Source organism: Polyodon spathula, chromosome 4 (genome assembly GCF_017654505.1).
Source record: "Polyodon spathula isolate WHYD16114869_AA chromosome 4, ASM1765450v1, whole genome shotgun sequence".
In the NCBI taxonomy this organism is placed as follows: domain Eukaryota; kingdom Metazoa; phylum Chordata; class Actinopteri; order Acipenseriformes; family Polyodontidae; genus Polyodon; species Polyodon spathula.
Window position 1 is genome coordinate 88,266,271 of NC_054537.1, and position 25,085 is coordinate 88,291,355.

General features: G+C 36.4%; 1 protein-coding gene across 1 annotated transcript in view; it reads right to left on the reverse strand.

The window, feature by feature from the left end:
* Nucleotides 1–25,085, reverse strand: part of LOC121315054 (thrombospondin type-1 domain-containing protein 7A-like) — a 193,664-nt gene that overhangs the window by 19,079 nt on the left and 149,500 nt on the right. The window contains exons 14-23 of the mRNA XM_041248944.1: nucleotides 23,278–23,541; nucleotides 15,191–15,369; nucleotides 11,610–11,743; nucleotides 10,527–10,680; nucleotides 9,967–10,108; nucleotides 9,039–9,154; nucleotides 7,859–7,976; nucleotides 4,128–4,273; nucleotides 3,447–3,621; nucleotides 152–325 (exon numbers count right to left, since the gene is read on the reverse strand). Of these exons, the coding sequence (XP_041104878.1) occupies nucleotides 152–325; nucleotides 3,447–3,621; nucleotides 4,128–4,273; nucleotides 7,859–7,976; nucleotides 9,039–9,154; nucleotides 9,967–10,108; nucleotides 10,527–10,680; nucleotides 11,610–11,743; nucleotides 15,191–15,369; nucleotides 23,278–23,541 (1,602 nt within the window). The remainder of the gene's footprint in view (nucleotides 1–151; nucleotides 326–3,446; nucleotides 3,622–4,127; nucleotides 4,274–7,858; nucleotides 7,977–9,038; nucleotides 9,155–9,966; nucleotides 10,109–10,526; nucleotides 10,681–11,609; nucleotides 11,744–15,190; nucleotides 15,370–23,277; nucleotides 23,542–25,085) is intronic.

A 25,085-nucleotide genomic window follows, 5' to 3' on the forward strand; every position in this document is an offset into this window, starting at 1 on the left:
AAACTGTGCATACTCTGTATTCTCCTCTATAAATACTAAATCATTTTGTGATTGGAGTTTGTCCCAAAGTACTGAAATGACATTTTGAAAGAATATTCATACAAGAAATCTCCATGTTGTTTCAGTTCCAGCACTATTCTGAAGCACTCACCCCCACAAGGCCGGGATTCCCACATTTGTTCTGGACACTGCTGTTGATTATCCTGTTCTTGAGCTATGACTGCCCTGGAACGAACCTGAACTGCACCAAAGTCCAGGACTTCTCCATTTACACAGCTGGCCTGGCAGGGGCTCCACTCTGTCCAGTCAGTCAAGTAGCAATCACCTGCAAAATAGAACAACCATTCTACAGACAGGTGCTGGTGTGCGTGCAGGATTTGTCCCATGTTTATTTAATGCAATATGAATATAATATGAATGGTTACAGCCTGGCATGTGTTACATCATTTATTACAACCCAGTTATATATTAGCTTGACTATTCAAACACAAGTCAGTTTTTGATACCCTTTCAATAACCTTTTCAATATGTAAAACACTTTAGGGCTGATGTAAGGATAGGTGAAGTGCAAACAATTGTGGCTGCAAAGTCCGATAGACGATAACATCTTACCACTGCATCCTCTGGCATCCCAAACAAAGTGACCCTTGGTTTAAATATGCAGGGTCTTCTCCATCTTGCCCTTCTCCTCAGAAGGTATTCCTAGTCTGTCCTCAACAAGAGCCAAGCGTCACTGCATCAGGAAGTGTACCACAGCAGCCATCCTGTGACCAATGACAGGTCTCTGAAGGTGTGTGCTTGTATACAGCTCTTAACTAACTGCTTCTACAATGGTTTCCATCTTGTAAGAGGAGGTGTAAAGTTTTTGGAGGGTCAGCAATTGCTGAAGTTCAAGGCAAAATCCTCAACTCATTTTAATGTTTGTGCCCACTTAGTATTCCAGCTCCCCACCCAATGCCTTGCTCTTTTCTTCATTTGAATACATTTCAATAGGATTTAAATAGATTAACGACGGCAAAGTGCTAATTTTGTAGCACGTGCAAAACACTTATTTTGGCCGTAATATGGGTGTTTTGCGGCTGCAGATTACTTCCCACGTATCCTTACATCAGCCCATTTGTCTCTAATCTGATAAAACGTATAGTAATGTATACAGTACTGAACAGGATTAGTCCATAGATGCAGCATTACATGAGTTTATAGTTGTTTTTTTTAGGATTAGCCCATTCATTTTATCTAAGAGCATTAGCAGAATTGCATCATCTATATATAGTATTCATTGTTTGGCATTTTCTGCATGTTGAACTGAACTTCAAAGAGAAACAAAGTTAGCAGTTTTAAAGCTGAGCCTTATTCCATCACAGCACTTTGTAGGCAGCAAAATCAATACAACGACTATGAGCTCAAACAGGTTTTTTTTTTCCTTTCTAAAAACTGTCATGAAGATGTACTGCAACTAAAACATACCAATTACTTTGCACAAATGAACATGAGATGCTTTTAAACTGGCCCTGACCGATATGAATAAAAAATCATGTGCTGATTATCTGGAATCCGCTGAAGTTAATATAGGAACTTCCTTCTACAGATTTTATATGGACATTTTGTATCATCTTAGCAGAAATGTTGAGGAAAAAACTAACTATACATAAAAAACAACTATACATCAAATACATCAAATACATCAAGATGTTAACACATGCTTCAGTGGTTTTGCAAGTGATTAACAGCTTATTTTGTCAAACTGCTTGCAACTAAGTGTATGGGCACATGTTTAGCACAACATCCTGACATTTAAAAAATGATTATGGTTTTCAAATTGTATTGTATTAGCTATGCAAAGTACTCTATAAACCTGGGAGAAGCAGATTAACGTTATCAGTACAAGCAATTAGTATAAAAGATTCAGAATTTCCTTAAACATTTTAAGAGAATCGTATGAGGAAAATAATGGTTTATAAGAAAAACACATTGCAATATATGTATGAAGTGATTTGCAGTCACACACTATTTTGTAAAGCTCTTTCATAATTATTTAATCTAACCTGAACAAAGTAACATTATAATTAGTCAATTATATTTTCAGAATGGAAAAGATAGAAATAAATGGGTATCACAAGACCACAGCTTATTAGAAATGCATGATTACAGACACTAACATCCATGACAAATGAACACAGCAAAGGAAGACATTACAAAGTCATGTACATGGAGGGAATTAATAGAAACAGTTCATTTATCAAAGCAGCCCAGCTCGTGGACAATCGCTTTTGAAATAAATACGTGGGTTAATAATGGAATATTCCATTGAAAGTATACAAATCACTAGACAAGGGCAAGGGGTCTGTTTCAACATTTGAAACATAATAGTGGCTTTATTTCAATGGACCATTAAATAAACAAATCCCTCAATCAATATATGTTTTTTAGTTACGCTATTTATATCCTGTACATATATCATACTCCAAATAGGTGCAATGCATTTTCTGAACTAAAGTTTCAAATGGGAGGACCATAGGTCACATCATGTCTAACCATTGGTTGTTTGCTACAAAAGCGTTTGTAGCTTTTCCTGTCCTTGAAGCATAGATAAACTGTCTATTTCCATCATCTGGCGTCTAAATTAAAAACGATTGCTTTCATAAAAAAATAAAATGATAATGTGCTTTAAAGGCCTGCAAACTCAATTTCAACTTAAATTGGCTTCCAGCAGAATGTGAGTTGAACATCCCTGCTCCTAATACACAACGAACCCAATGCATATAGAAAAATTGTTCACACTTTATTCTGAGAGCCACTTTTTAGTTTATTAACTGTTAATAAACATTGTTCATTTTGAGCTAAGGGTTATAGATTAAGATCTTTATAAACTAATTTCATTGGCAGTGTTGTGTGATGCAGTGCCATTACAGATTCTGTGCCCAGTCAATGAGATGAGGTTAAAAGCTCTAAACCATGAATACAGATGAGCCCGGCTTGTTTGTATTGTGGCTAAAATGCCCGCTAATAAAAACATACTAAAGTAACAATTTGAACTGAATTTAAATATATGATTGACTGGGAATTAGCAATCTGTAGATATCCCCCAGATTACAGGATAGGTTCTGAAAGATCTTTACTCTAAACCTGGACTGAACAACTCAGACTTAATCCTTGTAAGTTGTGTTGTTTCTTTGTGTTAGTGTCTTTGAAAACCAGGTCACCACAAGCTGCATCCACAGCATGTAGAATACCTACTCATAAACAATGCTCATACATAGTTTAATCATAGTTCCACAATGGTTTCCAAGATATAGCCTTCAAAAGGATTTAATCAGGTGTTAATACTGTGAAAAGACTGATATACCAACTATTTTAGCACACAGTGAAAATACATGGAGTATATATAACTGTGTTTGTGTAAACTAAATCAAAACACAGTTTTGTGTTCATAGCTTTCTCGGTACCTGGACATGGGACAGCACAAATCTCTTTGAGTATAATGTCTCTGTCTCCATCTACAGAAGGCTCCACCTTTTCACAACGCTCCTCATCTACTGTGCTTCCATTATCTTCCTTGGAGCCATCAAACACAAAACATGAGATGTTCCGGAGCCTCACGCCTTCTCCGCACTGAGCATCCTATCAAAAGAAAGGTCAGGAAATGTATTTTAATGCAGCATTGCGCCTGCTATAGCAGATTATAGGATTAATGTGACTGAATAAAGGTCTGCATAACAACACTTCCCTATAAATCCTAGATAAATCAAGAAAGCTCTAACACAATGATTTTGAAGTTTTGTGGTGATTGGATTATATTAATGCTATCCAAAATGTCATCACTGGAGCTAACCCACTGCATCACACAACATTTAGACAGGAAGAAATGCAAAACAGTTACTTATAATACACATGAAGCAGTAACCTGATATACATATCCAGTCTCAGTACATTAAAATGACTGTAAAATGGCTCTTTACTCGCATGTAAACAGAAGGCCCTACTGGTATCTTAAAGGAAGACCAGGCAGATGGGGTTTTTACAGTGAGTAGACAGCCCCCTAATGAGCCTCTAAAAAAGAACGACACCGATAAAAGTCCTTGAAAGTGCGAATAATTAGCTTCTGACAGGATCCTGTATTGACATACATCAACTTTGCATTCAGACCACCGACTATACTGCCATCTGTAGCAGGGTTTGACTGGACAGGGTTTCCACTGCTCCATCTGCGAAGGGCATGGCCTGCCATCCCCTTGAGAAGGCTGAATCACAGTTCTCTTACGCCACATTTTCCCTGAAACAAAGGTGATGCCAGACACGCCAGTGAGCAGCATTATAATTGACACATAGTGTACACAGATAACACCACAAGGGACTGCTTTGCACCTTTTTAGTGTCAAAAAAAATACATTTTACACGTCGTCCTGTTTTTATTCAGAAGCAGTTCAGCTTTTACCAATTCATACTGACGTAGATTTGCAATGAACATTACAGTTTTTCTTTATACATTTAAAAGAACTGCAAAACATAGATTTTTGATACTTCTTTCATGAACCAAGGTAGATACCAGCTTACTGACCTATTGAACAGAAAAAAAGCATTAAAAGATTTAACATAATTTAGTATTTCTTATAATCTCTTTTTTCTTCACACATCATCTAAATCTGTGCTACATTTTCATTTCATTTTTGATGCTTTTAGCTTTCAGTTTCAATGTTCAGTTTCTTATTTTTTTCATAAAACCAGACTTGAGATTATAGATTTTTCATAAGGACAATGTGATTTGCTTTATACTGCCAGCTTTTTGCCACAGAGTAGTTTATAAATGATGGGATCACAGTTAAGTGAAATTTGAGGAAGGTTCAGGGATTTTGTTTTTAAAAATGCACCATTATCAAAAACCTGTTTTTCAGACAGATAAGGGATAAAATACTCTTTAGAAGATATCTGTAACCAGATCTTTGCAGTAGTGCTAGGAAAAAAAGTGTATACATTAACAACATTAAATCCTCTAGGAAGAAGTGTGCAATCACATCCACTGTCTATTTCAAAAAGTTGTATCATCCGGTTAGTTTTATTCTACTTTCAAACCACTTTAACTCATCCTTCCACTGTCATTACTTCTACTTCCACATTATTATAGCAATTATTTCTCAAAGCAGGATCATAATAATACAATGGAAAATAAATAAGAATAAAAATAGCAATTTGCTGCAATTCATCAATTCTACAGTACCTGTTGAACTTGAAAACTTACAGCAACCCCCCCAAAAAAGTTTGCCAAACTTTTGTCCCAATAAGTAAGATTAGACTGAAAATTAAAAGAAATCACCTTCCTGCATTGTATTCCAAAATTTACTTAAGTGGAAAAGTCTCAACATGTAGCAAACCATTGGTGAGGTTGTTTAAATAATGGAGTTTAGAAATTGAGGTCAATAATAATAATAATAATAATAATAATAATAATAATAATAATAATAATAATAATAATAATAATAATTAAAAAATGTAATTACACAGGCTCCAAACCAATCCTTACAGATATTATTCAATATAATTCATATTAATGTCTATTAATTTTTATCACAGCCAGCAGCAAACAAACTTACAAATTATAATCAGTCTTTTCAGCTGCCAATTCCTTCTAAAAAGCTAGACTGGTGAAAAGCTACCTAAGGCAGTTTCAAAGATACCCCTCCAACCCGATGCAAATTTCTGTTTAATTAGCGGGCCTCCGTTTGCCATTTATTTAAAAAAATGCACTGAATTTCTCTCCACAGGCTGCTGGGACATCTCTGAAGTCAAGGACAGCCAGAGAAAACAGCACATGGTGAAAGTACGAAGGCAGGAGACACCATTTACTTCACCGGACCATTGAACACATTTAAATTAAATGGTTTTAATTATTTTTTGAATGATGAATATACAGCACAGGATAATTGTTGCTACCTCTTTCTCTATGTTGTTCTGTGATACTTGGAACAAACACTTTAGTGTTAAGAGTTAGAAATAAGAGTTCTAGTTTAGTACATATTACAATCTGTCTCTGTTTTGAATTACAATATTAGTTTGTGCAAACAGCATTTATTTTGGTTTAATTTCAAGTTAATGTCCTGTATGTGATGCACACAAGCTATACTTAATAAGTAGGGTTACCAGACATTCCTGGAAAAATGGGATTTTCCCAGTTTTTGTCTGAGTCAGAACCAGTAAAATTGTTAATGTCTCAGTATTGCTATTTTGTATTCACATTTTTTAAAAGTACAAAACTGTAGCAGTGTGCTCAACAAGTTAAAAGAAGAGTAATTTATTATACAAAAATAAAATAAAGAAACTAATGGAAGACTTGATCAGCCTCTGGATAGACTGCTGTGGGATGTTCCGCCACTCTTCCTGTGCAGCTGCAGCCAGCTGGCGAAGGTTGGCTGGTTGTAGTTGTCTCCTGTGGGTGGCACTGCCGATTTGGTCCCACAGATGTCCTATTGGACTTGAAGTCGTGCAATTGTAATCCTAGCACTGTGTGGTCTTGCATTGTCCTGCTGGAAAATCGACACTTCTGGATTGGCTTGCAGGAACAGAAAAACTGTTGCCTTAAGGACTTTGCAATGTATCATTGAGCAGTAAGACTGTCCTCAATCTGCACCAGAGGCGTTCTTGTGTTAAAGGAGGTTCCTGTCCACATCATCACACTTCCACCGCCCCACTACATGGCTTGATTAACACAACAGCCAGCATAATGCTCACCATGACATCTCCACACACATTGTCTTCTGCCATGTCTGTCAAAGGCAAAACGGCATTCAGCAGTGAATAAAACACTCCACCACTCTCTCTCAGATGTTCTTTGGCCCACAGAAGATGGCGATTTCATCTCTCAGCTGTCAACATGTTACCCCTGAATGGCCCCTGAGCATGCAAATCATTTTCATGCAGACGGCGAGCTACAGTCATTCTGCTGGTGCACGGGTTATTTCTTCCTGGAATTTCTTGTGCTGTAGCCACTGCAGTCTGAAAACGATTACGCAGATGGATTAGTTGTATGTGACGGTCCTGGACCGGTGTGGTGGCCTTCTGTTTTCCAGGCCGTGACCTTGTCCTCACAGACCAAGTTTCCTGGTTTCTCTGGACTAGTCTGCTAATTGTTGAAGCAGAATATTTCATTCTCCAGGCAACCTCTCACAAATAGGCCACCTTCAATCATGCCGATAGCATCCAAGTGAACTTCAAGCGTGGTATGGGAGTATCTTTCGCTGTTCTTGCGTTAATTAAAATTGTGTATTTTCAAATGGCTATTTATACAGATTCTTAATCAACAAATTTTGGCAATTTTAACTCAACTCAAATACCAAACACTGAGCTGCTCTCACAATCGTTAGTTTGCCCCTAAAAACGTAGACCCAACAGACACTGACAGTTAAATTCTTTTACACGCAGTTTAAAAATAAACAAAACAAAATCCTAACTACTCTTTGGATCACTGACTAAAAAAAAAATCCCTAAACTAACCAAAAAAAGTTTTCACACAGAGTTTTACACAGTACTCACTGGAGCAGGACACACACCTTTCTGCTTCCTTCTACTCAGGAGTTATGAATGAATTAGCTGTGGGTTTTATATTCCCCACCAAAACAGGTAGAGGCAGCTTTACAATAATCGCCAAACTGCCACGGCAATTAACAATTGAACGATACTAAACAAATTAACATTCCATGTTATTAACATTCCATGTTCCAATGCATTACAATATTTTTACATATATACACACACTGTATATATTATTTTAACTGCATTGTAGTTACTATAGCTTCAATGCATTGGAATAAAAAAAAGTCCTGGTTTTTCACTCCGGAAATCTGGTAGCCCAGATAATGAGGTTTACCTAAGAGTCCGCAGGACTTGGAGCATTCTGACCAGGCAGCCCAGTCCGACAGCTGGCAGTTCACAGGGCATTCCACAACACAGGACATGTTCATTTGCCAGTTTTTCTCCAAACCAAGCTGTAAGAAAAGATTATCAGCATTTAACAATTGTCAAGACAAATACGTCGAATTATCTTGATTGATCTTGCATTGCCTGGTTCCAGTAGGCAGAGCACAGGTCTAAGGTCTTTTGTATCAGGAAGGCTATAAATTGGACTGTCAGAAACATGAAAAAAATATCCGTGTTCAAATGGGAACAGTCAAAAAAGGTTTCACAGTTTATAGTAATCAGCTGCTTCTTGCTGAAAATGATGTCATGGGTTAAACCCTGAGGTTTGTGTGTGACTATGTCTTAGACTACACATCTAATAACAATTTCTTATATCCATAAAGTTATCCATAGTTAATGTAGTAGCTACACACTTTTCAAAAGGTTTGAAAACACATCTGCATGTAGATACAAACCATCTGGATTCCATCTGCTTGAGGTTATCATAACCATTTATTTAGGGGAAAACATTGGTGAAACATAAACAGTGTTAACATAAACAAAGATGTGCTAAAAATAGTCTATAGTTTTGCAGTTAAATACATTTTAATGTCAAGCGACAAATGGGAACAAGACAGGCTAAAATGATAGGTAAAATACATTCAAATATATGTTTAACATCTGATGCTTGATGTTGTGAACCTGTACATTTTAAAGCATCTGTTTCAAATTGGACTCCAGGTTTTTTATCATCAGTTTCACAACAGTTGATCCCTCATAATTAGGTCTCTCATATTAAGGTTCAATAAACTTTTCCTAGATGTTTTCATATACACTTTCTTGTTTGAAATAGGCACTATTAGCTTTTTTATGATATATGATAATGAAATCGGTGTATATGTCTTTGTTGGTAATGATGTGGTCCGCTACTGGTTATGTTAGGGTTTTATAACAGTATCTTTATGGTATTGATCCCACTTTTTGGTGCGGTGTGATTGGTCAAAAAGTTTAAAAGAAAAAATTAATTATTTTTAGAACTCGTCTGTAATTGTACTAAACAGTATGTGAGTGACTGGTGGAAAACATGTCAGAGATGAGCTAAATAACTGTGTCTACTGAGAAAGAATGACACTAAGTTGGATCAAACCTACCTCTTTGCAGTACTTGAGATCGACAGATTTGCCATCACTTCGAACACAGTCTAACATCCGTGTTTTAACACCATTGCCACACACAGCTTTCTCACTCAGCTGACATGTACTCCAGTCTATTAAAGAAAGTACTATCATTAGGACAGCTGCTGTGGAGTGTAGGACAGAGCAATACAAAAAGGTGTTCTCAAAGCCCCATGACAAGCTTTGACTCCTATTCAATGTGATATAAGTGAATCAGCATGAATGCGCAGGCTTGCGCCAAAGCGAAAGTAGAGATTTGCAAATCAGGCAGGTGAAATCAGTGACTGTGTGAAATGTTAATTTCTGTTCTGTTGAGCAAATGAATACAGTTATCTATGCAACCACCTCACTTATCATGTTTCAACTTTACTCTCTGATTTTAATTTGAAAATACTAATAATGAAACAGAACAGTTTTGCAATAAAACTGACTTGACTGGGCCTTCTCGACCAAACTATAATTACTGTATAATTTGCCAAACAACAGCTACAAATATTGTCATGTTATACTTGTCATACATGCTAATACATATTTCACAATTGGTGAACAAAAAGACAATCATAGGCTATCGTTTTTGTAATTAGTATAGCATTTTGATAAAGTGGAACAAAATATTTATATTTTAGTGTGAAATTATGGGATACTGGAGCTTTGAGAAAAACTGCAAAAGCCAATAAATAATTATGACTTCAGTGAAGAGCCTGCAGTGGCTCCAGGGAGTTGTGAAGCAAACTGGAGCAAGTGCAGATTCAAGAGTTGCTGGTATATTAAAATCCTTAACCACGAAGCCCTTTGAACTCTATCAGCGCTGGTTTACATATATTTAGTTAGTTGCAAACATGGTTTCTGCAATTCTAATTCAACGACTGTAAGGCTGAGGTTGCGATGTTTTGTTGTTTATTACCTGTGGCGTTGTATGTGTAGTGGTAGCAGTTCTTGTTCAGGCTGCATGCCTCAGTTTCCATGAAACTGGGACAATCTTTTCCTTCTCCAGGCTGCCTTATGGGATATGCAGATCGTTCATGAGTGCTATTTCCACTACAGGACTTCAAAAAAGAAGAAAAAAAAACCTTACTATATTTATAAGTCAGTCAGGGTTTGTCCAGGATTTAATGATTTTACATTTTAAACTTGAATAGAAAACTATCAAAAGAAAATAGCATTTTGCACTTAAAACAAATGTTTCATATGGTGGGAGGGCTGTGAATAAGAAATATAAGAATAAGTTTTATTTTGTCTGAATAAAGAAAACGTTCTCATTTCACTGCCTATCGAGAAACACAGGAATCCATCCTTAATTTCTAACTGAACAGATAATTACATTGTGTATGTGCTAATGCTGAGGACATCCAATAGAGTAAATACGACGGATAAGATCTTGCAGCTTCCACCGCTCACTTTTTCCTAATATGAATTTGATTGTTTTTTATCCACTGTAATGTCAGAAAATTGCATAGGTCTTACCAAAGGACATCGACTCCATGGTGCCCAGTCAGATAAAACACAGTCTTCAGGACAAGGCAGCTTGCTCTCTCTGGCACCCAGAGGCATGTCTTCAGGGTCACAGAGATAGTCTTCTACTGGATCCGAGGGCCCATCTATGGTATTTTGCATACATCTAATGCAACCGAATGTTGAGAGAAAACTGTTTTAGTAATATGTAGGTGTTTTAGCCATCCATATAAATAGTAAGGCTGCCACCTTTTAACGCCTAAACACTTTGAAAATCCATAAACTATAAATGAGCAACAAGAGGCAGACAAGTCATATGCACTTTTCCATTATGTTGCAATCACATACTGACTAAAAGGCATTCGGTTTTATTCTTAAACAACATAGCTTTTTTTTTTTTCACGCAAAGATGTATTTTTCTAGAGTCCTCAATGTACCTGATCTGACTCAACTTCCTGCAAAAATGAATATTCAGCTTGCTCTCTCTATGTGGAATCTATTAGTACGATCGGTAATAATAATAATAATAATAATAATAATAATAATAATAATCCCAGTTGTTGTAAATATACAGCAGTTGTATTGCCAATGTACTGTTTATTTGGATCCCTAGTTAGGTTGTGTAGATTACCTGCAGAATTATAGGATGTTTGATGAAAGCAAAACTTAACCTTTAGTTGGTGTGTGCTTATGATTGTGCTTTATGTTACTTAGCCAAGAGGTTTTCCAAATGCTCTGTACTCACCCATAGAAGCACATGTGTGCAAACAACTTTTCCTTATGTTTCTCTCTTTTTTTAGTTACAATATATTTTTTATTGTGTACTGCTTAGTACCGTAGTACATGTGAAGCACTGTTTAATGTCCAATTGCAACATATTGTTTTATTTTTAATTTTTAAATGACTGTAATGTAATATACTGTATCAGTACTCGCTTTCTGGACAAGGTCTCGCACATCTTCATACATTTACATATTTACAAAAAAATGTAAATGTGGCAGCCTTAATATAGTGTAGCTTTACATGTTTAACGGTGTAAACAATGACAGCAATGTTTAATTAAGGGTCTTTGAGACTTAACCTTAGTGGCATTACCTGACTTTTCTTGTCTGTACACCTTCTCCACAGTTCTCCTTTTGATCAACATAGCTCACTCTCCACACACTCCATGGTTCAGCTGCCCAGACATACTGACTGCAGTCACTATGACATGGGACCACTTCATACACCTAGTTCAAAAAAATCGACATGTGTTACTTGAATTTAGTATTACAGAAATGGGTATCTTGATTACTATATGCAACGCTCTTAACCACTTCAACACCATGATGCACACACGTACATCAACTGAAAACCCACTTACAGCACCATGCCGTACGCGCGCACGTCAAGTTTCTCATTCTATTCTATAACTGTTTTGTCAGTTTAGGGTTCCAGGTTTCATTCTCTAAGGCAGTACTAGTACTGTGGACTGTGCAATGAAAGTCAGGGGAGGGTCAGGTGACATTTGTATCCAATGGCGTGTCATGTAGCGATTCCAATCTACCTGTGGGCGTTTAGAAGAGTGAGAGCTGAGATATATTGTGGGATGCCATTCCTCTTTTATATATATATATATAGTGTGTGTTTTAAATTATTATTATTATTGTTTTATTATTAGCTTTACTTGTTTAGTTGTAGTTTATTTACTTTTTAGCGAAAGCTAATCATGGCAACGTACGTGGAGAGCAACCACGGGAGTGAAGCTGGTTTGGAGGATTTTGATATCAGCGACAGTGATGCTGACTTATCACTCAGCGATGATGATGAAGAGGAGCCAAGAACAGTACCAACTGTACAAAGAAAAGGGCATGCAACTACTTTACAGGTAAGCCAGCTGCAAATGGGAAGCTGTTTGATTACTGTCAAAACACAGCACTGGGTACAAGGCAATAAAAAAGGCATCTGCGGCAGTCAGATCCTTCACAATGCCTGTACGAAGTAGCTGTGTACAGGAATTTGTGACTATCCCTCCAATACAAAGGAAGCAGAGACTGCAAAAAAGGTGTAGGGTCTGCTACGAAAATGAAAACAAAAGAAAGGACACAAGAAAAATGTGCAGTGCTTGGGTTCTCTTGTATTGAACATTTCAGTAAATGGCACAGAGCAAGCCGATAATGGCACACGTTTTGATGATGTTTGATTATTATTTGACTGTTTAGTGATTATTATTGTTATTAGCAGCGTTTTTGTTTATATTTGTTTAAAAAAAAAAAAAAAAAAAAAAAAAAGTTTTTACCTCTATTGAACATCAGTATGTAGTACACAGGAGCATAAAGGGTTAATGAAAAACACAGTTTAGGTCATTTATTTGTGTTTTATCCATCATTTGTTAACATTTTATAGCAATTACAGGTCTGAAAACATTATTATTATTATTTTCAAAATCTGTTACCTGGGAAGGGGTTTCATTTTTATATCTGGAGTTGAAATAATCTCTTTGAAATGGTAATAGATATGGCACACATCATAATGGACCCGGACGTCTCTACATGGCCTACAGAGATGTATCCAAGTCTATCCATCCCCTGTTGGGGGTAACCCCCCCTTTTTAGGGCAATATATATATATATATATATATATATATATATATATATATATATATATATATATATATATATATATATATATATATATATACATTAAGTAACAAATACAAATATTATAACAATAGAATAGAATGTTTACAAAATACAGCTATCTTTAAAGTTAAAAACCTTATTGTATTTACCTATGCCAATAACAAATGGGTCAATTAATTACCCCAGTGGGAATAATATACAGTTAAAGTGCTCTAGTTATTTGATTCACCACTAAAATAGAACCTGGTGACAAACTACAATACCATGAAAACTTCATGATTTAAAACACGGAAACCCCAAAAGCTAAGATTTAAGTTTTCCATTTTTTTTGTTTTTCCTTTACAGTGCATGCCTGTTTTTTGCAATGCCTACAAATATGGAATGTGGGAGCTGTAGTTAAATTGCATGGGAATCCCATCCAAGTCAATTTTCTTTTTCTTGTTTTTATAAAATGTGGTCATGCACTGCACAGTGGTGACATAGAAGTACTAACTGAGGGGTAGGTTTGTGTAACATTAGAGTATTTGTTCCAGTCTTCACCCAAAGTGTGAAGAATCTTTAAAGAAATGTGCTGCTTGAAACTAAATGGGTTTAATCCAAAGGTCTGCCTTTGTCTAGTTTTAGGATGAAATGCCACAGTCCAGGAGCATTCTTACATTGCAAACCACCTGTGAGGATCAAACTAATTGTACTTATAATACTGATTGACTCCTGGTAGGAAGGCCTCCTACGAGACATTGCATTAAACCTGAGCATCAATATGAGGACAGTACAGATGGTAATTTCACTGATACTAGTAAAAACGCAACTGCTTTTAAGAAAGGGATGTCTGAGATAGAACAATTCAGCAACAACATTTTTCCTTTGTATTCACTATATTTTATGTTTCCTGAGTTAGCAATTTCATTTTTTTCAACTAATGATAATTAACTTAGAAGATAATTAATCGCAATAATGATGTCATCTTCTGTAGTTTTAAACCTTCACAGTATTCTGAATACATTGGAATGCTTACAATTACTGGCAATTACTGGGAAAATTGATCCAAAAAGTTATCAAAAGGCAAAGCAAACAAAGCAAAACCAAATGCTTATCGTAATGAGGTAGTACTATTTCTACAAATATAAAAGTGTGGCATATCATGTCAAAACCATAGGAAAGTGTACTTAAGCATAGAAAAGAGCAGGCAAGCATGGTAAACGACAGACAGGTAAACTGCAATATTACCATGGTACCGGCATACTTTATAAGGGCTATGTGTTTAATAGGTATAATCAATATCTTAATTTTTTAGGACCTGTTTAGATAAATTGGTTCAATATAATAATGAAGGCCCTGGCTGGAATACATACCTTTGTTTGTTTGTCTTGTCATACATTGTTTTACTGATTGAATTCATCATACAAAAGAAATTTAAACTACATGGAAGTGAGAAACTAATATACTAATAATATTAAGGCAACACTTACAATTACAGCAATGAACACCTTCCAATAACTCATTTAAACCAATTGTACACTCACAAAGGTATATGTTTTGGGGCAAAATGGGGTAAGCTTGCCACTTTTCGGGACCTACTGTCTTCTCGTGTAAAATAACCAATCAAGAACCACAGTGGGAATTAAAACAGGGCAGTGCCTATATATTTATTTATGTTTACAAATACAAAACAAAAGTCCAACTCCTTCCAGGAGTGCTAAACTAAACTTTGTTTGGTTTTTAACTATAACTGGACGGCTAAACCATTTACCAGTATCCAACACATATAAAGTATAAACAGAGGACCTTTCCCTACACAGATCTCTTCTCAGGCCTTAGCGAATTGCTATATATATATATATATTTGCTATATATATATATATATACACACACACACACACACACACACACACACACACACACAGCTGCCTGTGATTCTGACCCTGGCTCAATAAAACAATCAAACAATTCAACAATTATAGTGTGGCCGTGCCAAGCAGCCACAAAACACACATCCCCCAGTGTGCAGGGCCTCTGCCCTGTCACAGTTTATACAGTAAAACAAAAATCCTTTACCTGGTTGACGTGGTCCAGTTTAGGGCACGGTCTTCCTCCATTGTAAGGTTTTTCACGGAGCCATTTAGAGCGTACTTTGACACCACTTCCACAAGACTTACTGCAGCGTGACCAGTTGGACCATTCGCTAAGTTTACAGTCTGAGGGGCATGGGATGATACAGGCCTCTTCAATGTAGCCTGAAAGGACCATTTTGAAAGAATGGGAATTTAGAATGAGCAGATGCAGTATATTATGTCTTCTGACAATTGTGTCTTTAATGACTGACATTCCATTAGAAAATACCATGGCTAAAAGAAAAACTGAAGTAGAAAACTAAGTGACATGTATGCATATATATGGAAATACCATTACATAAATACATACATCTTGACTGAAAAGCTGAATGGTTATATTCAGAGACTGAAAATGAAACTATGTTACAGTAAAATACAGTAAAACTTGAATATATACAATGGACACATTTTCTGCATACTCCAAATATTTCACATGTCTGATTGAACTGCAGATCATGTACAAATGAAACAAATATAATGTATCTGCATAAAACTTACGAATGACCTATGGCAGTATTATTCTTACAAGGGATACAGGGAGATGTATTTTTTTAATCCTGCCCAGAACCACTAATCCCAGGATACACCTGTAGTATAGGGGTGCACCGATAATCGGTAGCCTATCGGCATGGCACTGATATGAGGAAAAATCTGCAGTTTTTTATTATTTTAGCCGCTAATGTACACCGATACTCATGCTTGAATTTATGCCAGCACAGAATGTAATGTTTGGTCAGGCATGCTTACTAATGGTGCAAGAACGCGAGACAGTCATTTGCAGTGCTGTGTAATGTGCGATCAACCTGCACTAAATATGTCTCAAAAGAGAGTGTTTGGATTTTTTTTAAATATCTGAAGACAACAATAGGGTAGTGAGTTGTGTGCAACAAGGCACAGACTTGATGCTGCATTAAATCCAACGATGAACTGTGCGTAGAATATTATTCTGATAGGCTGAATCCATTGATTATTATTATTATTATTATTATTATTACACAATGTACTTCGAAATTACCTTTTGTAATTTGTATTTATCTTGCTTAATCTACATTAGTTATGGGTGTATTCAGCAGCACTGTGAAGCAAGAATGGATTACTGTGCTGTTTTTTGTTAAATAACAAATTCAAGTTTGACTGAATTTTGCAACCGGATATTTTTATGACATCTTTTTGTTACTGATTAAGTGAACAATTTAAGCTGCGTTTTTAAGCAGTGTATGCTTACAATAAGAATGTAACTAAGGTTGTTGTAGGTGACATTGTGTAGGCTACATTTCTTTTCTACTACAGTATAGGTCGAAGTTATAATATTTTTTTTTTTTTTTTTTTTTTTCTACACAAGTGTTTTTACTAGTACAAATGCAAAATGTTATTTTTGTGTACCATCGGCTATCAGAATCAGCCAAGAAAATCTTTATCAGTGCACCCCTGCTATAGTAGCTACAAAAAAGACCCCAGGAATCTGTACAAACTGAAATACGAGTTACCATGAACACAAACAATAACATTCTCCTCATCATGTTCAATACTGTTCATATATACTGTTCCTCTTTAACTGCAAGCTAAGGTTGGTGATACAGTTATGCTCCATGTATGGAGCTCAGTGCATATGGATGTATATTTCAGAAACAGGCCACTTTGTCAGTTCAGGCTTTAACCAGGTGTAGCAAATGCAGCAGCTACATTATGCACATTGCATTACTGATCATGTTCATATGAAGAATGGTCTCAAAACAGTACATTTAATGCTGTCATTTTCTGTAAGAAATTCCTTATTACATGTAAACCATTCGCTTCAACTCAACGTAATCCCTTCCCCCACACTTGTATTCAGTGTTTATGTTTGATTTGCTCTCTGAGGCTACAGAGAGAGGTCATGGATGGGCTGTAAGGACCTGCGAACGGGAGAGAAGGAATCTCAGCTGCAAATCTACCTCCTGACCAAAAAGGGCGGTAAATAAGGCTGGTGGTAGGCCTTCACAGGGATGGGCTGACTCAATGGTAGGATGGAACTGGAAGTCGGCCATCTTGGGACAAGGCCGTAGCTGTAAGACTGCTGAACGACTCTACTGTGATCAGCTGTGTTGCGTACGATGACTAGATAGAGGGTGGTGTTGCACTGATCACAGAGAGGAGTTTAATAGTACAAAGGGAACACAGCTACGTGAGTATGGCCCCTTACGCTGAAACACTAACATACCGGAGCGCTGTGCTTTTGTTGTTTTTGTGTTGCAGATGAGTAGCACACTCAGAGCTGCAGCCACTGAGCCAACACCCAAATCATGGAGCACCACTACCTCTGCACAGCACCACAACCTGTCTCCGCACTGGAGCACCTGTCACAACTGCAACCCGTGCTTGTGCTGTCGGGACTCTAGATTACTGTTTTGTTTACTCCTTTTTTGTTTCTGGCCCTGCAATTCCAGCTTCCCCAATGCCTTTGATGGTAGCAGGGACAAACCCCCTTGTTTTCTTTTGTACATAATAATAAACTGGACCATTCCCTTTGTAAATAACCCGCTGTTTGGACATTTCATCAATGCTGCACCACTCACATCCTGACAGGACCGCTACAGTATCTCTCTGTCTATCTGCTGGGACAGAGGCAGGCCAGTAGAGATAAAGCCCCCTTCAATCCTGTTTCATACACTGCCATGACCAGTGAGCCGCAACTAATATATACAAATCAATAATAATAATACAATAAAAAAAATCATGAATAAAAAAGGATGAAAAACACTTCTACCCTTAAACATTGTTGCAGTGCACAGCTATTTAATAAACCGTCAGTAAATCTCAGATACCCCTATAATCCTTACAGTAAGCCTGTCAGCAACAGAAAGAGCTTTATAATGTCAGGACAAATCAATGGTTCTCATTTAATCATTGCTTTAGGGAACATAATCTCACACTAATAAGGTAGCAGACAAATTAAAATAAAATGTTCTGACATTCTAGGTATAAATAATCCTATATTAACACAAGAGAAATAATAGGGCATTAACAGAGTTTCTGATTTTTGCTAGAGAAGAGATTTTTGGACACTACCTTTAGAAACATTTCAAAGACTGAAAAATGAACAAGTCAAAACCTGGGATTTAACAACATGAGTTTATATGTGCCTTTGTGATCCTATTTAAAGGACTTTCTGTGGTAGTTCGGCATTCTGCATGTTATTATGGTCTAATGGTGTCATTGGTATGAGTTTAATAAAAATGACTAAATATGCATGGGCATGCACATTATATTAAGGACATAAAGGACATAAAGCTGATAAATTAAGGGCCTCATTCACTTAAGGGTGGTAAATGACTAGAATTACTGAGTGGCAGAGGGAAGCCACATCTCGAACAAAAATTAACCAGCTCTAGTTCTATTCACTAAGCAAATTATATGCACAAATAAAGTGAGCTAAATTATTCATTTGCAAGTTGTCACAATGCACGGAATTCAGCACGCAAAATTCAACACGCAGAATTCAACACGCAGAATTATGCATGAGGTTTACACACAGTGTCACAGTAACAGTTTGTCACAATGGCAGCGACCAAGGAGGACAGAGTGAGAAATCTAAAGTTTACAGACCAGGAGCTAAATGTATTAGCAGAAGAAGTGGTGGGGAATTATGAAAGGCTTTTTGGTGCTGAATCAGCGAGAACATTAACTGCAGTGAAACATTTGTTAACTCTTCATATGAAATACATAATTGTTTGTTCAACTTAATCTCCCTCTGATTAATTTTGTAATATTAATCAGTCAATTAAAAGTTCACTGTTTACATTTCAAAAGGTATTTGTCGAAACGTCACTTTAACATTAGATGCTGTTTGATTGCTTGTATGTATGACTGCACTTCAACTTGCAATCTGTGTACATTCATTTATTTGACATTTACAGTTTCTTTTGTACATTTCAAATCCTTAAAGCATAGCCTACTTAAATATCACAAGTAGATGGTAACTATATAAATATATTAAGATAGCCAAAAGTGTTGCATATACACTTGCCTCGTTATCGTTGTATTTTCCAGACGGTCTGAGGATGTACGAGTACACTGTAACATTGGAACTCAAGTCTATTGAAAAATATTAAATCTTTAAAAATGAAACAAACTTGCTGGAAACAAGTCGTTTAAAATGGTCCCTGTTGGTTGCAAAAAAAAGTAAAAAAAAAAACTTGAATTACATATTCAGCAATATTTTCGAGTTTTGTAAACCTTTAAAAATTATGTTGACACATTAATTACAATGACCGTGTAATTCCCATTGCTTATTTTGCTGCCTTTAATCCCAAAATATTAAACACAGGAGAAACATTAACTGCAAAACTGAAATGAGCAAAACCAAAGCTTTTGTGTTTTTCTTTATAGAAACAGAAATTACTTTGTATGAAGTTTTAAAACCACAGATACTATCAAAATATTTGTAAATGATTTAACATCATATATGCCACTGGAGCCTATCAACCTATAATAATAATAATAATAATAATAATAATAATAATAATAATAATAATAATAATAATAATAAACATTGTTTCTCTTCTCTGTTCATTTGTCTATTATTACAAAGGCAGACACACAATTGAAATCAATGTCATTCTCCACAAGCGTCTTAATGATGCATTGTATCGAATAAGTAAGCAATAAGCTCCTCAGAATTAGCAGTTGTAAAGCTCTATGGGATAAAAATAATGTACAAAACACAGTTTCCTTGATCATCAGTGGCCTCGTCGCATATAACACAAACAGAGTCAATCATTCATTTTGCCGTTTAAATACCATATTCTTTGTGCACAGCATACACTTTAGGGGGATACTCTCGTCTGAGTGTGTCACTGTTAGGCACGGCTCCACAATATCTCATTGACCAGCCCTTATATGGGTTTGTTCCTTGCACTAAGGCTTCCACTAATTCAAACTTGTTAACATTACGTGTTTCTCCACTTTCTGTGCTCTTTTAAAACAATCCTGCGATTGTGACCTTCTTGTCTGGTAATTGTTCAGCCTGAACTTGAAGTTTGATTTTCTTGTTTTTGTGTACTGTGCTGTCAAGATGCTTGTCAATAGTACCTTTTCTTAGATGATCCAAAGACACATTGCAAGTTGAACAAAACAGAATCCCACCATCTGCATGCAAAGCCCACTTTTCGTAGCTCTGAATTTTGCTTTTTTTTATTTGTCAGCTGTCTGCATTTTCTATGTTAATCATACACTGCAAGCTAATAAATCAACACTAGTTAAATCACCATTTTAAAGTTCCCGCCTCTGACTCACATGTTACGTCATTATACAGTATGAGGAATTCACCAATCATGAAGCCGGTGTTTGTTTGATCCCATTGCCGTAGTAACCAAATGCATGGCATTGATGCCGGAAAGCATACAGCTACTGTAGCACTGCTTCTTCTTGATAAAAGTATGAGATGAACAGGGGCAGTGAAGAGTAATGTAAAATACTGTAAGGAAAATAAAATGCATATTTTTCCTAGCAGGTAGTGAAATACATGATTTCTGTAAAATTTGTGATATTGTGAATTTTCTGGGGCCCTACATATAAGGCTAGTATGATCTGTGCTCACTCTATATGTGCAAATCATTATTCACTTCATACTTTTCTTTGCTTGTGACAGTTTTGCTATTATGCTTAAAGACATGCTTGCTGCAGTAGTAATTAAATCTCAAGCTATTTCATTGAATAGCTTCGGGTTGCGCCAGTTAGTAAATCAGACCCAAAGTATTTTTTTTTTTTTAATAAATGTATTTATTTTTTGTCATGTGCTGTTGTGTACATGTGACATCATTGTGTCTTGTGTGTGTGTTTTCAGACAAGCCCTCCGATGCGTATGTGCAACAAGGGGAGATGCTTTCCTTGCTGCTTGCTGAAGTACGTCACTTTGCTCCACTGTTTGGAGAGATTTGTTTCTAAGTGAACTGGAACACGTTTTGCTTCACATGGCAAAAGGTTGAAATGGAGCAAAGTGTTTAATGTACCGAGTCCCCTTCCAAGCAAACCGAGCCCACCATTTCAAGTGATCTTGGTTCACTTGTTTTGATGCAATTACGTGGTTCTCGGAAATTTCACATATAACTTCAAGCCAACCGAACCGCACTTCAATCCGTCTCAAAGGATGAAACGAACTAGGTGTGAAAGTGCCCTCACAGAGTCTACTGTTCCTTTTCCTGGAAACTATGTTGTATTTCTGAAAGGAGAATCCACCTTAATCAAAATGTTCTTTAAATAGCCCTCTCGTCTACACCTCCTTGTCATTTCTTTGCAGTGCAGTTTTTTGAGTGTGAAGGGACAAACAGCAGAGGTGACCGTGCATGGAGGAGTAGCAACGCACAGAGTTTTGTTGTTGTTGTTTGAAAACAATTCTTGTAGTACTGAGTTAAACTGGAGTTGGCAGCAGTTTTCCAGTTTTGATCTGTGTGCAACTGTTTGCTTGATTAATTGGAATAACAAACATTCAAGGGCAGTCATACAGAGCTAGGGTGGCCATCTGCCTCCAGATTTACCGGACGCTTTGAGACAGAACGGATTTTCAAAATTCTCCTTAAACTGAAAGTAATTGATGTGTAAATTAACTACACCTTTGCTGAGATTAATCCTGTGGCGGAATTGCTGTGTGTAGCAAACAAGTCACACTGATCAGCTTCCCATTAGATCTATAATGATTAGCTATGGATGAATACATGAGAAACAGGATGAAACTTTGCTTGGGAGAGTATTTGCATATTACTGGCGATTGAATATCGACGAACAGAAGATAAATAGCAATTAAGTGGCTGCAAAAAATAAATACATAAGCATTTTATTCATTCTTGTTATAATTATACAATTGTTTGATGCACATGGTAATTAAGCACCATTATTAATTTTAGCAAAGGTATGATGGCTAATTTACATATGAATTGCTTTCAGTTTAGGGACAAGTTTGAAATCCCGTTCTGCGTCAAAGTGTCTGGTAAATCTGGAGTCACATGGTCACCCTATTCAGATTTGAAACAAAGTTTTCCTTCTTTTATAATTTTTTTGGGACTTGCTGGTTTGCACTGGCATTCATTTTCATTCAATCAACATCCATTACATCATAGTCCAGCCAGCGTATAGGGGCGACTATCGAGCTTCAATGGACAAGGCAATGGACCAAATTATAATACATTTCATTATTGGCATGGTCATTTGTCAAATGAATAACAAATTGTTCACTTTTAATCTTTTGTGGATGTCTTCCTTCTGAAAGTGCTATTACGACAACTCATTGCTTGAAGAAAAAGCTTTGCTTATAATTGATTACTACAGAAAAACTAATGCAATGTTTGTAGTTCAATCTAAAGCTTTTCAAAGAAAAACAAAACAAAATATTGTGGTCAAGAGGTATACGTTATGCATAGTACCTGTTCACATTCCATAATTCCAGTCTTCCTGTTAACAACTGTGTTTATTGTCAAATAGTGATATTTGGAATTGTAGTTTCCAAGTGCTAGCTGTAGAAGTCCCTAAACCTGAACAAATCATCCAGATTCATGTCTGAACAATGAAATAGCTTTGGAATCATTAGAATACAAAATTGTTAAAGTGCTGGAAAGAGAAGAAAGTAATTCTGTGCTAGAAGAGTTATAAATAAAATAGTGACACACCAAGGGTTGCTACTGAGGAACTGGTTCAGACATGTTCAAATAACATATGATCAGTGCAACAATCCAACAATGTGAGATTAACGGTGTGCTAGAGTGTACTCATCAGGAGTGTAGCCACTGTTAAGCAATACATACAGAGAAAAAATACATTAAGTAAATGCAAATATCACTTACTGTACTGTAGGTCGGCGCACATGATAGATGCTGCCTAACAAGCTAAGAGAAGCTCTTTATATTGCAGCCAATCAAAAGGCTGAACACAACTCTCAAATTCCAGTGCACAGGATGTCAACTGAGGTTCACAGTGAACATGGGATCTGTAGAGTACCTGGTGTCCAGCATTATGATTAAAACACATATGGTGGATCGCATCTTTACGCTTATAACTCACCATGGCTGTTACACCGAGAGGTTTCCACTATGCGATTATTCTGATCATGGCAGACCATGGCCTGGCTGCGATAGCCCTGTCCACACTCCTTGATGTCCCCTAGGACCTTCATTCCCAGGATACCCTCCACCTTCCCATCTGGCAGAATGCAGTCAGACCAGTTCCCCACCGGCTGGGCATTGTACTTGTCACAAGGGCAGTACTGGGTCTCCGCAAGGGGGAACATTTGGTTGTTTCTGCATTTCTCTCTCTTCTTGCTTTTCCCTGAAAATGAAACTCACTTGTCATTGCCATTATTTGTGAAATGTATTTTAAAATTGTGTTGATCAGTGAAAAAAGACTTCAAGGAACAAATCTAATTTAAGCCAGAACTAATTAGTTATTGTAAGTTGTTAGTTACCTTATTCCTAGTGTCATTCTGGTATTTAATGTCTTCATATGTTATTTTTGAGGGAGATTAGAAAAACGTCTCATCAAAAATGTGATTGTCTTTATATAGGCAAATTAATATGGGAAATAACCAATGCTAATTCTGACCATATCCTGTCACTGCCACTACAGTTGCATACTTTATACACAAAAGATCAACAACAATGAATTCATACAGAAAACATAATATGTTATATATAATATGTTCGTGTTAATACACCACATTATCATTATCTATGAGAACTGGTAGCAAATTGGTCCCTATGGCAGTCATTCTCCTCCTCATCTAAAGACAAATATGGTAACCCAGATCCTTTTAAAATGCATTAATTTGTCAAAAATTCTTTAGGGACTTTTGCACGGATTTGTAACCCATGAATTTGTCAGGATATTCTCATGAATCTATTTGGTGATTTTTTAATTTTTTTTTAAAGGTTATGATACAGTATGGTCCTCTGTAGATCATTTGATTATTCATAAAGAAAAATCATCCATGTTTTGGTAACTGTAGTAGGGTTATTTGGTTCATAAGGTTAGTAGCAGTTATCACAGTAACATTATGCATCCCTACTGTGAGGTCTCTGTTGACCTTTGAAGGATTTCAGAGGAATTAACAAACCCTTATGTTTTTTTTTTTTTTTCATAGGATATGAAGGAAATGAACACCTGTTATAATACATTATGAAAATAACATGTGAACTAAAGAGAACAATAAGCCCCAGAAGGTAACCTTTATTTATGACTGCAACTTGTACCGATACAGTAAGACTATCAAGTCAAAATCGACTCAGCATTCTAAATAGTAGAAAACATGTATCTTTTTTTTTTTTTTAAACCTTCTGATTTAAACTAAATCATTCTTTTTTATTTTAGAATCAAGTTGTGACAGGGTAAAGGACCCTGTCCCCGACGGTCTATATAAATACTATGTTTAGTGCTAATTTCTGTAGTGCTGATTTCTGTTGCTTTTCACTGTGCTCTCTCTACAAGCTTTTGAGGGTTAATTGGCTTAACAAGCCCCGAGGCCTGGTGCATAGGTCCTGGTGTGAGAAGGTTTAGGTTCCATGCTAAAATCACAGGGATTAGGTCTACTGGAGATTTAACTGGTTAATTGGTAAATTTGTATGCAGCGCTAGTTACTCGATAGGGAATAACTGGTTGGACTGATTGTTCATGGTATAAATACTGTGTGAGAGAGAGAAGTGTTCCTGTATGCAGGAATTGGTTGAGTTTGCTTGTGTTTCCCTTCCCTGAATGATAAAGGTACAAAGAAGATATCACATGTGTTTGTTTATTCTTTCTTTTTTTTTTTGTTGAAAAAGTGATCCTACCAATAAAATTATATTATTTCTTTTTGAAACTGCAGCCAAATCCTGTTC